Source organism: Ursus arctos, unplaced genomic scaffold (assembly GCF_023065955.2).
Source record: "Ursus arctos isolate Adak ecotype North America unplaced genomic scaffold, UrsArc2.0 scaffold_22, whole genome shotgun sequence".
In the NCBI taxonomy this organism is placed as follows: Eukaryota; Metazoa; Chordata; class Mammalia; order Carnivora; family Ursidae; genus Ursus; species Ursus arctos.
This window is the reverse complement of record NW_026622897.1, coordinates 57,835,168-57,848,434: the sequence shown is the minus strand read 5'-3', so window position 1 is coordinate 57,848,434 and position 13,267 is coordinate 57,835,168. Positions and strand designations below refer to the sequence as shown.

Below are 13,267 nucleotides of genomic sequence, written 5' to 3'. Positions count from 1 at the left end.
TTGACTTTTGCTGTAGATCACTGCCTGTGGCTGAACCATCAGGTCAAAGTTCTGTTCACTCCTGACCCTTCTACCATCTTGACCATCTTGTCTGTCTCAGGGCAGCCCCAGAACAGCTGGATTTTTAATCAACGACTCGGATCAAAGTTCCATACAATTCCCTAGAGGACCTTATTATAGTTCTCCAGAATCATCAGAGGAATGTGGTTTACAGTGGTGTCTACAGAGGTGAAATTTATTCAGGAAACATGGAAGTATAGTAAACTGGAAGAAGAAGAGATCACACACTTTTTAGGGACCTGAAAAAGGGAAGATCCCAAAAATGAAGTGATGGGGAAATATGTGTAATTGTTCCTGATTCTTCCCTGTCTTAGGAAATGTTTTTTGGTGTTTGGACCCAGCCCATCATGAGAACTATTTGCCCAAACTTCCAATAGAGCTGTCCCGTTGTTCCTCCTTCTCCAGGCCACCTCTCCAATCCCAGGCCTCCGAGCTCTATTGGAAGATCACATTTCACAATTTCCTCACTGAACTGCAGCAAGTGTCTCCTGACCATAATTTCTGCGTACATCGTCTGTTCCTACCAACACCAGAATTATCTTCCTCTAACACGGTCCTGCAATATCTCTCTGGGCTGCTGGGGGGAATCAAAATTTTCCTACGGACTTCAAGGAAATGTCTAAGTTTGTCAATCTGAAATATCAGTCTGAAACCTTGTAAGTATATCAGCTTTACTAGGATATAATTCACATACTGATTCATTTGAAATATGCAATTTTGCGATTTTAGTATATTTGCAGTTGTTCAACCATCAATACAATCAATTTTAGAACATTGATTCATCGCCAAAAGAAACTTCATATCCTTTTGAGGTCACATAACTTTTATTACAGTATATTGTTATAATTGTTCTGTTTTATTATTAAATAGAGTTATTGTTGTTAACCTCTTAATGTGCCTAATTTATAAACTTTATCATAAGTATGTATGTATAGGAAAAGCTGGAGTACATATAGGGGTCAGAACTACCTGCAGTTTCAGACATCCACTGGGGGTCTTGGAACACATCCCCTGTCAATAAGGGGCAACTGTACATATATATAGGTATGTATATTTGCAGATATAATGTGTGCATTAATCATATGCATATATACATATGTATATATATATTTGTTTTATGTAAATGTTTTTTTCTCACAACTCTATGATACAACTATTATTGTTGTTACAAATTTTATAGATTAGCATCTCTGATCACACCTTCCTGTACTTTCTCCCTCACTTCATCTGTGCCTGCATTGGACTTACTGTCATTCCTTGAAAATCCTAAGCATCCTCCCACTTCAGAATCTTTATATTTGCAACTCCCTATGCCTTAAATATTTCATGATGGTTCTGTATGAATTGCTCCCTCATCATCTATTGGTATCTTCTCACGAGTCCCTTTATTAAGAACATTCTTGCCATACTTTTTAAAGTAGCAATATCATTCCACCCTTGTTGCCATCATACTCAATCCAGTGTTCTCTTCCTCCATGCGCTTAGCATCACTGGCATATTCCATGTGTCCTACTTGTTCAGTTACCTTTGTCTAATTCCTCCTGCTACTCACTCCATGAAGACAGTGACTTTGTTTTTCTCACTGTGTTCTTAGCATTTGTGCGGTGTTGAATGAATGGTCAAACATGGACACAACTAGAAGTACAAAGAATATAGACACACACCCACTGTTGTACATGTACAAAGCAATTGGCAGAACAGTGCTGAAAGTAGGAAGGCCAGCTAGAGCTTGTCAGACCCCAGCAGGCAGGACCTTGATCGGATTCTTGAGTTCCAAGATGTGGCCCAGTTGTAGGTTGACATAGGCTCTTGAAGGCTTATTCTAGCCAAAATAAAAGGCACACAGACAAAAATAGAAAACAGGGTACTTATTTATTATTCTGCATTGAGATTTACAACTGGAATACTCATGTCTATTAAATAATAAGTTCTTTCCTGACATCAATCAGATAAAAGGAGAGGGAACAAATTGTGCAGGCAGGTATCTGGGTGCAATCATGCCAAGTGACCCTCTTTCCAATGGGATTAGATGTGGCTTATTCATCCATCGGCATAACAAGTCTAGCCATGGCATGGACATAAAGGTTATGTGAGGTTCAGAACATCTCTAGACTCCAAGCCAACAAAAGAGATCTTCCTTTTCCTATTCTTTCCTTATTGGTCAACTACGTAATGATTGGTATCTTTATCTTTATACATCAGAACATTTCATAAGATTATAAGTAAGAGCTTCTGGCCTGGAAGTCATTCTGTCTTTTTCAAGTGACTTTGAGTGTCTCTTTTTGTCACTAAATTTATCTTTTGATCTCAGTTGAATTTAGAGAATGCAATTTATTCCCCTAGCTTCCTAGGCCTTTCACATTATCTAGTCACTGCAACCTTCATATTCTGACAATACTCACATATTTGTGACCACACACACATACATATTACCCAGAGCATATTTATCAGGCACTTCTGAGCAGTTAATCTTGCAAGACCCTCAAACACTAGCCCACAATCTCTTGCATTTATTGACTTGTGTAGGAACCAAGGATGGGGTCTTTGTAGACAGTAAGAGAAGCACTGTGGCTTTCACTGTCTTTAGTGTCTTAGTTCCCTCCTTTGCCACAGGTCTGTGTAGTCTTGAGCTCTTATCTGTGCCCACAGTTGCTGACCCCACCCAGCTATCACCAGCTCAAGTCTCTAGAAGGAGAAAAACACTGGATCTGCCTGTCCCTGTGGATTAAAAACAAAACAAAATGAAATAAAAGCCCCCCAAATTCCAGAAAGCAAATGAATTAACAGACCTGAAGAAGAAGAAGAAGAAGAGGAAGAAGAAGAAGGGGAAGGAGAGGAGGATGAGGACAAGGAAGAGGAGAATGAGGAGGGGGAGGGGATGAGGAGGAGAAAAAAAATAAAAACAAAACAAAACATGAAAAAATCAATTAGTCAAACAGGGACAGGGAGAGGTTGGGGACCTTAGGGTCTGAATCAGCTGGAATACAGAGAAGTGCTACATTAGCTCGTTGGCCCAGGAATCTAGGAGAAATTCCTTTCCCTCACAGATGCCTCAAACTCAGGAAAATAGGGGCTGTGGGAACTTCATTTCAGAAAGAACCCTCCTGGGACTAGAATTAGTAAGGGCTACAAAGGGGTTAGGAGAGGAGTTATCACTAACTGCCCCCAGTAGGTCTACAAAACAAATTGTGCTTATTTCTCATAATTTCTCACGGTGGGTGATCTTGTTAATGGATGGGGTCCAACCATAACCATTACTGCTTCCATTTAAGCCCTGCTTACTTACCAAACCTCAAATTTATACTTTTCCAGAGAGATGTAAATTTTCTATTCAGGAAACATGCTATGCCATAGCTTCAATACTGAACACCCAAAGTCCTGAAGATAGTAGCATGCCTAGTTAAAAAAAAAAAAAAAAGTCTAATGTTTTGTAGAATTCAAAAGTCACCAAGTCTAAGACTTCCCAATCTTCTAGTAGCAGACGTGGAAGCTTAGCGTAAAATTGAATCTTTTCCATCACTTCTATATACAAGATTCTAAGCCCTCTACCTAGAAGAGTCCCATTTGAATCAACCCTAGATAGAAATCTAAATACTGGGTTTAAGCATGCTTCAGAGGTACTCTACTTGAACAAAGTTTATTAAATCATTACTCGACTTAGGTCTCAGGTCAGAGCCATGGGATATGGACCAATAACCCATGGTAGTGCAGTAAACTGAAGGGAAGGAAGATTAGAAAACACTGGCTCTAATAATAGAGTCACTCCTTCACAGTATTTTTTCCTATGTTTTTCTTAGTTCACAGAGTACATTAGGCAATATTATTTGCAATAAACGGGGGAAAAAAACCCCAAGAATTCCCTGTTTTTGAAAACAAATCACAAAAATAGATGAAGGCAACTTTAGTTAAGGTGAAAAAAGCATCAAGGAAAGCAAGAAAATAGACCTACATTTCTGAGGAAATGGGAAATTTATGACTGTCTAAGCTGCCACATTCAAGTTTCAACCTTCCTGTCTATCATGTAGAAAAGTGTGCAGTAACTGGATGGTTCCGGCTCTCCGTTTCCTCTCCCTCTTGCTTAATTAACATTCACGCACATCTTTGGCTATGCTTTAGGCACAGTTATCCCAGAGGTCAGTCAAACCGCTGATGTCCCTGTCAGGAGCTGCCAAGTGGGAGGAATCACTCTGAGAAAAAAAACCCAGCTCTGGTTGACTAACCTACAGTCTTTGTGAGAGATGGTGCCAAGAAGGTGGCATGGGACTTAAAAAGCAGCCATGTTGCCTGACGCCAGTATGGTCTATTCTCTCATTCCTTCCGTGAACAGAAAATGTTCAACTGGCTTCCTGCATGACAGCCACAAGCATCTCCTGCTACTCATGGTAACCAGCTTATTCTAGGCGGATGACGACTCAGGGAACCTTTGATAGATACCATCTTTTTCTGTTATGAGACTCTAAATTCAGATGCGTAATGGAAGCCGACTGATGGCCTCTCTAATCAAGAGTCCTACATAGCTTTTGATAGCTTCAGTGGTTTATAAACCCTGTCTATGGTTTTCCACTTTTAAAACTCAAAAATTGAAAAAAAAACCTCATTTGTGGTAAAGAATAATTTTTGGAGTAATTTTTGTCAGATAATACTATGAAAACCATGTAGTGAGGCCAAAGACCTAGTTTACCTACCAACAGCATGACTTCTATAATCCACAGAACAGCACCTAAAGATACAATATTTGACTCATAGGGTTTATACGTGTCATAAATTAACTAGCAAGATTCAAGAAAGAATTTAATCTTCCTTGCCGAAAAGAGACATCTTAAATTTCTTCAAATCCTTCAGAGAGCTTACGAAGGGGCAAATGCCAGAGAACACCTGAGAGGCAGGAATTAATGTTTATCAAAATTTGGAATTTCTTTTTAAAAATCCTTTTAATTTAAATACCTGAAGACATAACACGTTTTTTTTACCTTATTAATTTTTAATTTTATATATAATAAATATTCTTACTGTTTACTTTTTCTGATGAGTTAATCTTTCTGATCTCTCTGGATAATCATGTCACTTATCTCTACACTTTGGGTTTTTCTTCCAGGAAAGAGAGATAATAAAGATATTTCATAGGAGAAATAAGTAAAATCCTTCAAAATGAGCAGCTAAGATAATTTAGCTTAAATTCAACAAGCACCTAAGCTAAGAGACTACACTCAGCCAACCTGACTGACTTCACAATCAGAATTCATAAGCCTTGCATCAAACTACCGATATGCTGTCTTTCAACCTTGTCATGTATATAGTCTAGCCCAGGGAGGTTTTCCTGACTTTCTTAGGAAGGGAAATGCTAGTCCATTAAAGACTGAAACTTAACTATACAATTATAGAATGCCTCTCCTCCAACATTCCTTATCACCATACCAACAGGATTCCAGACTAATAACTAGGAATTGCAATTGAAAAAGGTGCAAGGTGCAGACTCCATTTCATGCTGAGTTTTTAGGGAAGCCCAAAGATAAGAGCAGCATCAACAAACAAACAAAAGAGCACTAGAAGCATTTGAAGCCTCTGGCGCCTATGGCCTCCGGAAACATTAAACATACTCCAACCTCTAGCCTGATTAACCTAACAGTTCATCTATTTCTCAGCTTGATCGCAAGTCCTGGTTTTAAATAATTGCAGACTCCTCGGCTGTCTCGCTGATTAAAGAAGCATAGTGGACAGAAGATCAAAAGGAGAGCTCAGGGAAATCTCCCCAAAGTAGCCAGTTTCCCCCAAAGTCGCAGAGACATGGACAGAGAGAGGGTTCCAGGGAAGCATAGGATGTACGTTTATTCTTTCTGTCCTCTCTATGAAATTGCCCTCAGGTGTTGTACTTTGGGACTGAGGTCTTAGTCTTATTGTGGATTGCTGTCACCCTGTCCAGCTGCCTCAAGGAATCATGTATGTGTTTTGTCTCCTTTGGAAAACTAAGAACCAGAGGCTTGGTTATAATCCACTCCTCAAGTGAGTTAAACCTGGCTGAGAGTCTGTGTCAACAATTGTATTTTTTTTTTTCTTCTTGGCTCTGTTCTTGTCCCTGTCACCATCTTTAACCCAAATATTAAAACTGTTTTGGCTGGAACTCTTGCCCTATCTTGGGCTTAGCTCCTCTCTACAGGTCTTTCTTGGAGAAGAAGAAAGGGAGAGATGGAAGTCATCTTGGAGGGTCACATGGAGGGAGAAGAGGGTGAAAAGGGGAATGAATGGAAAATTGTGTTGAGGACAGAGGAGGAGCGAACAAAGGAAGGCTCTCTCAGGAACCAACACACATTATCACAAGTTCAGTGAACATTCTTCATTGCTGACCCTTTCCTGACCTGACTCCACCCCTGAGGGACACAGCTCAGCTTGACCAATGACTTCAAAGAACTTGGAGGAACAAGGGCCCAGAAGGTCAGCAGTAAAGGATAAAAGGGGACAGCTTCTTGCAGCAGCACACACCTGCTTCTCTCTCTGAGAGCCTGTAAGCTCCCAGACCTGACATCATGGTGCATTTTAGTCCTGAGGAGAAGGCTGCTGTCACTAGCCTGTGGGGCAAAGTGAATGTGGAAGAGGCTGGAGGCGAGGCCCTGGGCAGGTAGGCACTGGGTTTCAAGGCATGGGAAAGGGTGGTGAATAAGAGCCTGGCCAATTGACCAGAAAATTCCTCAAGATTTTTGGAAGTCTTTGATTTTCCATCTGCTATGGTCCCATCACATAGGCTCCTGGTCGTTTACCCCTGGACCCAGAGGTTCTTTGACAACTTCGGCAACCTGTCCTCTGCCTCTGCCATAATGGGCAACCCCAAGGTCAAGGCCCATGGCAAGAAGGTGCTGACTTCCTTCGGAGAGGCTATTAAGAACATGGACAACCTCAAGGGCACCTTTGCTAAGCTGAGCGAGCTGCACTGTGACAAGCTGCACGTGGATCCCGAGAACTTCAGGGTGAGTCAGGAAATGCTCATGTGCTCTTTTATTACTTTTCACTTCAGGATAATAATGGCAGTTGAGTCTTTGATCGGAAAGACTAACAAAAACTTCAAAAATTATGGGTCGAACTCCAATGGGCATAACCAGGACCACCTCGATTCAGGACTAGTGACAGAAAAGGGCTATTAGCAGCCAGAGTTTGCTTAAAACTTTTCAAGAACTTTTGTCAGAGCTGGATGTTTTCATCCTAGAGAACAACATCAGAGAATAGCAGACATGTTCAAGGAGGAATGGAATTGGCATTTGGTAAATAAAGGCCTGTCTCAAGGAAGGAGAAATATCTTATTTTATGTGGGTCCTGATGACGAAAGTTTAGGGAGAGATTTGGGGGAAAATTTTTTAGACAGACTTCTCAAAGGAATATACAACAAGTTCTCTAAAATATATTAAATTACCTGTCAGTATTGTTATCAAATGGAGGCTTGTTCTTGCACTGATTGGAGACTTTAAATAAACTCAGTCTGAGGACACATGCAGCCCTAAAATCCCATTATTACAGGACTTAGTCAATTGGTAGATAAGAGAGAGAGAGGGAGGGAGGGAGAGATGCAAATAAAAACGGTGGCATGGGAGAGAGGATGGGAATATAGGGAGGCAGGGTGTTGACTGGAGAGCTCAGAATCATTGCACTGAATTTAGGGACTAGCCGATCCGAGCTTTTTGCAGGCACACCCTTGAGAGCAGTCGACGTATGGAGTTGGCAGGGAGTATAGGTATTGAGCCACTTTTTCTGCAATTCTTTTTGAGACCTTCTACTCAACATGCTACTTGTCGTTTTGTCTTTCACCTAACAGCTCCTGGGCAACGTATTGGTGATCATTCTGGCTTCTCATTTTGGCAAGGAATTCACCCCCGATGTGCAGGCCGCTTGGCAGAAGCTGGTGGCTGGTGTTGCCACTGCTCTGGCCCACAAGTACCACTGAGTCCTCTTCCCCGTTCAGCAGTAGCCTTCTGTGTCCCCAGTGTCCTCCTTCTGCATATGGGGATTTGGGTTTGGCCTTGAGAGCACAGCTTCTGTTCAATAAAGTTCATTCTATTCAGGAATCAGAAATTAATATTGTGTCTTCTCCATCTTTCGCTCTTGTGTTAAAGGAGAGAAGTTTCATTGGCCAAGGGGTGGGGGGAGACATAGGAAGACATAAGAACTCCTTTGGGAAGACAGACATTATGGGAGGATTCTAGAGGGTCTGGGTGGATGCTAGAATGGGGAAGTTTTCTGGGTTGGGGAAAGGGTTAGTTAAGCAGGCAGGGATTTACGGGGCAGTGTGGCAAAAACTTACTGTAGAGGGGAAGGAAGGAGGTGCTAAGCAGTGCCTCAGGAAAAACAAGATATTTTGTGGTACATGTCTCAGCTTTAAAACCTTTGCAGGGGTCTAAGGTCCAGGGTAGGGTCACTTTTTCATTTGCTTTAATGTACATATTGAATCATCTAACTTATCATATATCTTGTGAGAGGCTGAGTTGGTCATAAGAGGATAAGTTGAGGGATGGCTGGGAGCTTTCCAGAGAAATCTCCATTAGCCAACAATAACCTCTTCTTTCCCAAAGGGTTCCACGGTCTCAATGGGGAGCCAAGGCTAAGACACAGGAAATCACTGTGTGTTATTTTATAATCGAATGTAACATGCACTAAAATAAAATTGGAGTTAGGATACTGTATGGATTTGGGGGAGGGGAGAATGACCAAGACTTCAGGTAGCAAACAAGATACTAACAAAGGCTCATAGTCTAAAACCAGTAAGCTGGGGCTTAGTGACTTGCAGGAAAATGGTTTTCTGGAAATAAAGGAGACAATAAGACATAGGTAGAGCATTAGGAAAGACAAGATAACATTAGGCCTTGAATATAAAAATAAAAACTCTTACTATGCTTTTGGCAAGAATAAACAATAAATATCTTTAGAACTATAAGAACTCAAGGAATAGGGGCGCCTGGGTGGCACAGCGGTTAAGCGTCTGCCTTCGGCTCAGGGCGTGATCCCGGCGTTATGGGATTGAGCCCCACATCAGGCTCTTCCGCTATGAGCCTGCTTCTTCCTCTCCCACTCCCCCTGCTTGTGTTCCCTCTCTCGCTGGCTGTCTCTCTCTCTGTCAAATAAATAAATTAAAAAAAATTAAAAAAAAAAAGAACTCAAGGAATAGTAGTTAGAGGGCAAGTAATCAATTCACACAAAATGAATTCAAAATTGCAGAGACTAGACATGGATGTTATTTCAAAGCAACAGACATAATGGTCTAAACCAAAGAAGAGCAGTGAGATCTGCAAAAACATGAAGGATAAGCAGAGGTAGAGTGAGGAAAAGATGGTATCTGGCTGGCTGGAGTGGATGACAAGAAAGGAGCTGGGAGTCGATGACGGAAATCTCCCAGCCTGGGGGTGGGGGGGCTGAGAGGGGTGGAATCTAAGAAGAGGCCTTGCACTGACTTGGGGACACTCGTGAGGAAGTGGCATGAAGTGAATCACTCTTGAGGGAGTCATTGCTAGGTTGCTTAGGGAATCTTGACCTCCAGGCCTTGAGTCAAGCTCACATCAAGGCTCAAGACCTTCACACTTGATAAGTTAAAGCGTCGTATCTTGGCAAATTCAACTCTCAGGCATTTCATTGCCCCTGCGCATTGATCAGAATTTGTCCTGTGAATTACCTTCTGATTTGGGCTCACGTCTCCACAATAGCGATGAGAGGCAAATGATTACTTACTTGCAGGCTGCCCACAGCACTGGTCTCTGAGCCCTGTAGCCTCTCTTTATGCCCCTCAGCAAAGGAAACAGAAGCTATTCCCAGCACTACATCTTTCACCCAGTCAGTCAGTCAGTCAGTCAGTCAGTGTCTCAGTCAATAACAAACATGTATTTTTAATAGATCAATCTCATTGCCTCTTTCTTGCCTTCAACTCTGACTCTGGCTCTGCCTATCATGGGGTCAAGGACAGTGATGATGGAGTGGTGGGCAGAAGATACATTATTTATCCCTTAAGGGATTGAATTTCAATGTTACCAGTCCAAGACCATTTAAATGATAACAACTTCGTAATTAACACACACAGGTGCGTATGCACATGCAGACACAGGTCTAGATGACTCAATTCTTTTTTTTAAGCTTTATTTATTTAGTTTAGAGAGAGAGTGAGCACAGGAGGGAGGGGCAGAGGGAGAGGGAGAGAAAGTCCCAAGCAGACTCCCCAGTGAGTACAGAGCCCAACACAGGGCTGTGTCTCAAAATCTGAGATCACGACCTGAGCTGAAACCAAGAGTCAGATGCTTAACTAGCTGAGCCACCCAGGAGCTCCTCCGACTTTAAGTAGAGGAAAAAAGGACTAATTGTTGATAGGCAATAAGAGCCATGTGAGCAAAATAACGTCACGATGAACAGGATATTCTTGGAATATTAAGAGTACAGGGGTTTAGAGATGATGTCATTACCAGGATGAAAATCCTGTAATGGCTTCTCACTCTACCACTGAAGACAAATCGCGAGTTACTAGGTTTCTGCTTCCTGCAGCCACATTTCCTGCCTATCCGCATCCTTACCTTTACATGTCACCCATTTCAGCCCATTATTCATGTTCCCACCATACCAAGGGTTTGTCGTTCCTCCCTCAGAGGTGTGGATTCCCTGTTCCAGCTTTTAGACCTTTCACCCCAATATCTCCCCATAACAAATTCCTTCCTTTCATTCTCGCTCCAGCTCAAATACTACTCCTGAGAGGGGCTAATCCTGCTGTGATCATGTCCCTCCCTCATTAAGTCCAGATATTAATTTCTTCATAGCAAATGATAGTAACTGAAGTTATTTTGTAGATTGGCTTAATTATTCATTTTTGATATGTTCCACGCCCACATTATAAATGTTAAGAAGAAACTTTTCTTCTCTGCCTCATTTATAGTAAATCGCTAGTACTTAGAACAATTATCCAACAAATAGATTTTATTTTATTTTATTTTTTTAAAGATTTTATTTATTTATTTGACAGAGAAGAGACAGTCAGCGAGAGAGGGAACACAAGCAGGGGGAGTGGGAGAGGAAGAAGCAGGCTCACAGCGGAGGAGCCTGACCTGGGGCTCGATCTTATAACGCCGGGATCACGCCCTGAGCCGAAGGCAGACGCTTAACCGCTGTGCTACCCAGGCACCCCCCAACAAATAGATTTTAAGCGAGGGTCTCAGAACACATGAGGAGTGTTTAAAAAAAAAAAAATTCCATGGATGACTTCTGTAATGAAATGACTTTAGAGGTGAGGATTTAGGCAACGTCAAAAGCAATGACTTGGGAGAAAAGGGAAGGATAAAACAGCAATGGACAAGGAGAAATCAACGAACCTTTGGAAGATACTGCCTTGAAAGCATTAAGAGAAAAGCAGGAGTTACAGAGAACTATTGGAAAACTATTTGGGTTTCTGGAAAAGTGGGGAGGTTGTTTACAGACATGAGGGGTCATAGAAATCCATTCGTCTGAGGAGGAGTTAAGCTTTCTCACTTGTGAAAGACTTCAGAAGCTTGGAAATCAGCCTCTGATTCATTCTCTATGGCCAGGTTCGACAAACTGAACCCAAAGGGTTTTAAAACATGATCAAGGTCTACATACACTCATCTCACAGACTTCCTAGTTTACAGACTAAAATCTGGCTCCTTATACCTCCTTCCAATCCACGCATGCCCTTAAATTGAGACTGGTGACAAATTATTATGGCTATAACTGGAAAATAACTACCGATTTCATCATGAATCTCATCTTCCTGGACTTTGTTATCCTCATCTATGAGCAGGCTTTACATGAGGTCACGAAGACTGAAAAGATTTCACTTATGCTATTGTAATGTCGGGCAACCTGATAAGTTAGAGGATAAATTAATCTGGAGACAGACACATCCTGAAATAAAATGGCCACAGAGGAAAATAATCAAGCCAGGTTTCCAAAGCTTCAGGGACCACGATTTGGCAAGTATCAGGCTTTGGCTGTGCTCAAAGTTGCCTCTTGTCTTCCTTCATTTCACTGATCTCTGATCTTAAAAAGAATCCTCTTGGTTTTGCCTCAAATTCTTATTCTTCTTTGCATCGTCTTCATCATTTCCCCAAGAACAGATAACAGTCTCTGAACAATATCAAGTTGAAAGGATGAATTCTCCGAGGGCAGGAATTCAGCTTTCATGTATTGGATTGAGCTCTTTAAGTTTTAGAGTATCCTGTAAGTAACACGGAGGTGGATTCTCAATGTTATTTTTTTAAGGAGTGATCTCAGGGAGAAACAAACAAGCCCATTTCCTAAAGCTCTAAGTGCAGGAGTAATAGACACTGATAGAGAGAGAAAAAAAAAAAAAATGAACCATTCCTCTTCTCCCTGGAAGTGTGTCCTGTCCCGTCCTATAAAACTGCTTGTTTGAGATGTTCAAAACCAAAGTACTGTAGGTGACAGGGACAGTAGTGGGTGGAATACTGTCAATGAAGATGGCTTCAGCCTGATCAGAAATGAAATGAAACGGCAAGGGAGTATGGTTCCAACACATGTCAGAGACAGCTCCCTTAATCTGCAGCCTATGCCATGGAATCTTCTGCTGCTCTCTGCACTGAACACATGCTAACACCCTTCTCCCCCAACCTGCCAAACACCTGTATTTCTTGAGACAAATTAGTAGATACGTGAAATTTGCCAGAATGTTGTCTGATGACTCTGAGGAAATATCTTTCGCTTAGGTAGATACGCTATTAAGTGGATTAAAAAACACTGAAGGAACATCCAGTCCTGCCCTAATTCACTCACGTTGCTTCCTTGTGATGTTGAATAGAGGCATTATTACTATTTTAAGATATATTAAATTGTGTGCCCAGTGTAATTTTTTTTTAGAATTTAAAATTTATTTTTTTAATTTAAATTCAACTAGCCAATATATAGTACAATCTTAACAGAATTGAGAAACAAAAAGGGCTGTGGCTTCTTCCCTGTGAAAACCGGCTGAACAACAGAATGATACATTGTCACAGCTCCTCACTCAATGCCTAGGACATTTACAATTCTTCCTTTTTACAGTGTCAATCCATGCTTCATCTTTAGTCTTCAAGACATTGCAGGCTGGGGGTGGGGGGCTTGGATGTGAATTGCATACTGGCTGGGGGATGAGGATGGGTGGGTGCAGGAGGGAAGAGGGGAAAGAAATGGAGTATCAAATTTCACAGGAAGAGCCGAGTCCCTCGGAGGGATGGGTTTTTTA

At 41.6% G+C, this 13,267-nt stretch overlaps 1 protein-coding gene across 1 annotated transcript; it reads left to right on the top strand.

The window, feature by feature from the left end:
* Window positions 1-6,572: 6,572 nt before the first annotated feature.
* Window positions 6,573-7,987, top strand: HBE1 (hemoglobin subunit epsilon 1). Its single transcript, XM_026489654.2, has 3 exons — window positions 6,573-6,673; window positions 6,797-7,019; window positions 7,859-7,987. Exons 1-3 carry the CDS (start codon window positions 6,582-6,584, stop codon window positions 7,985-7,987), a joined length of 444 nt encoding a protein of 147 aa, XP_026345439.1. The 5' UTR covers window positions 6,573-6,581.
* The last annotated feature ends 5,280 nt before the right edge of the window (window positions 7,988-13,267 follow it).

Excerpts from the sequence above, each read along its gene's own strand:
- HBE1 (XM_026489654.2), top strand. The coding sequence starts at position 6,582 with ATGGTGCATTTTAGTCCTGAGGAGAAGGCTGCTGTCACTAGCCTGTGG. Across the intron at positions 6,674-6,796 it reads GGAGGCGAGGCCCTGGGCAG|GCTCCTGGTCGTTTACCCCT; the intron begins GTAGGCACTGGG and ends CCCATCACATAG. Across the intron at positions 7,020-7,858 it reads TGGATCCCGAGAACTTCAGG|CTCCTGGGCAACGTATTGGT; the intron begins GTGAGTCAGGAA and ends TTCACCTAACAG.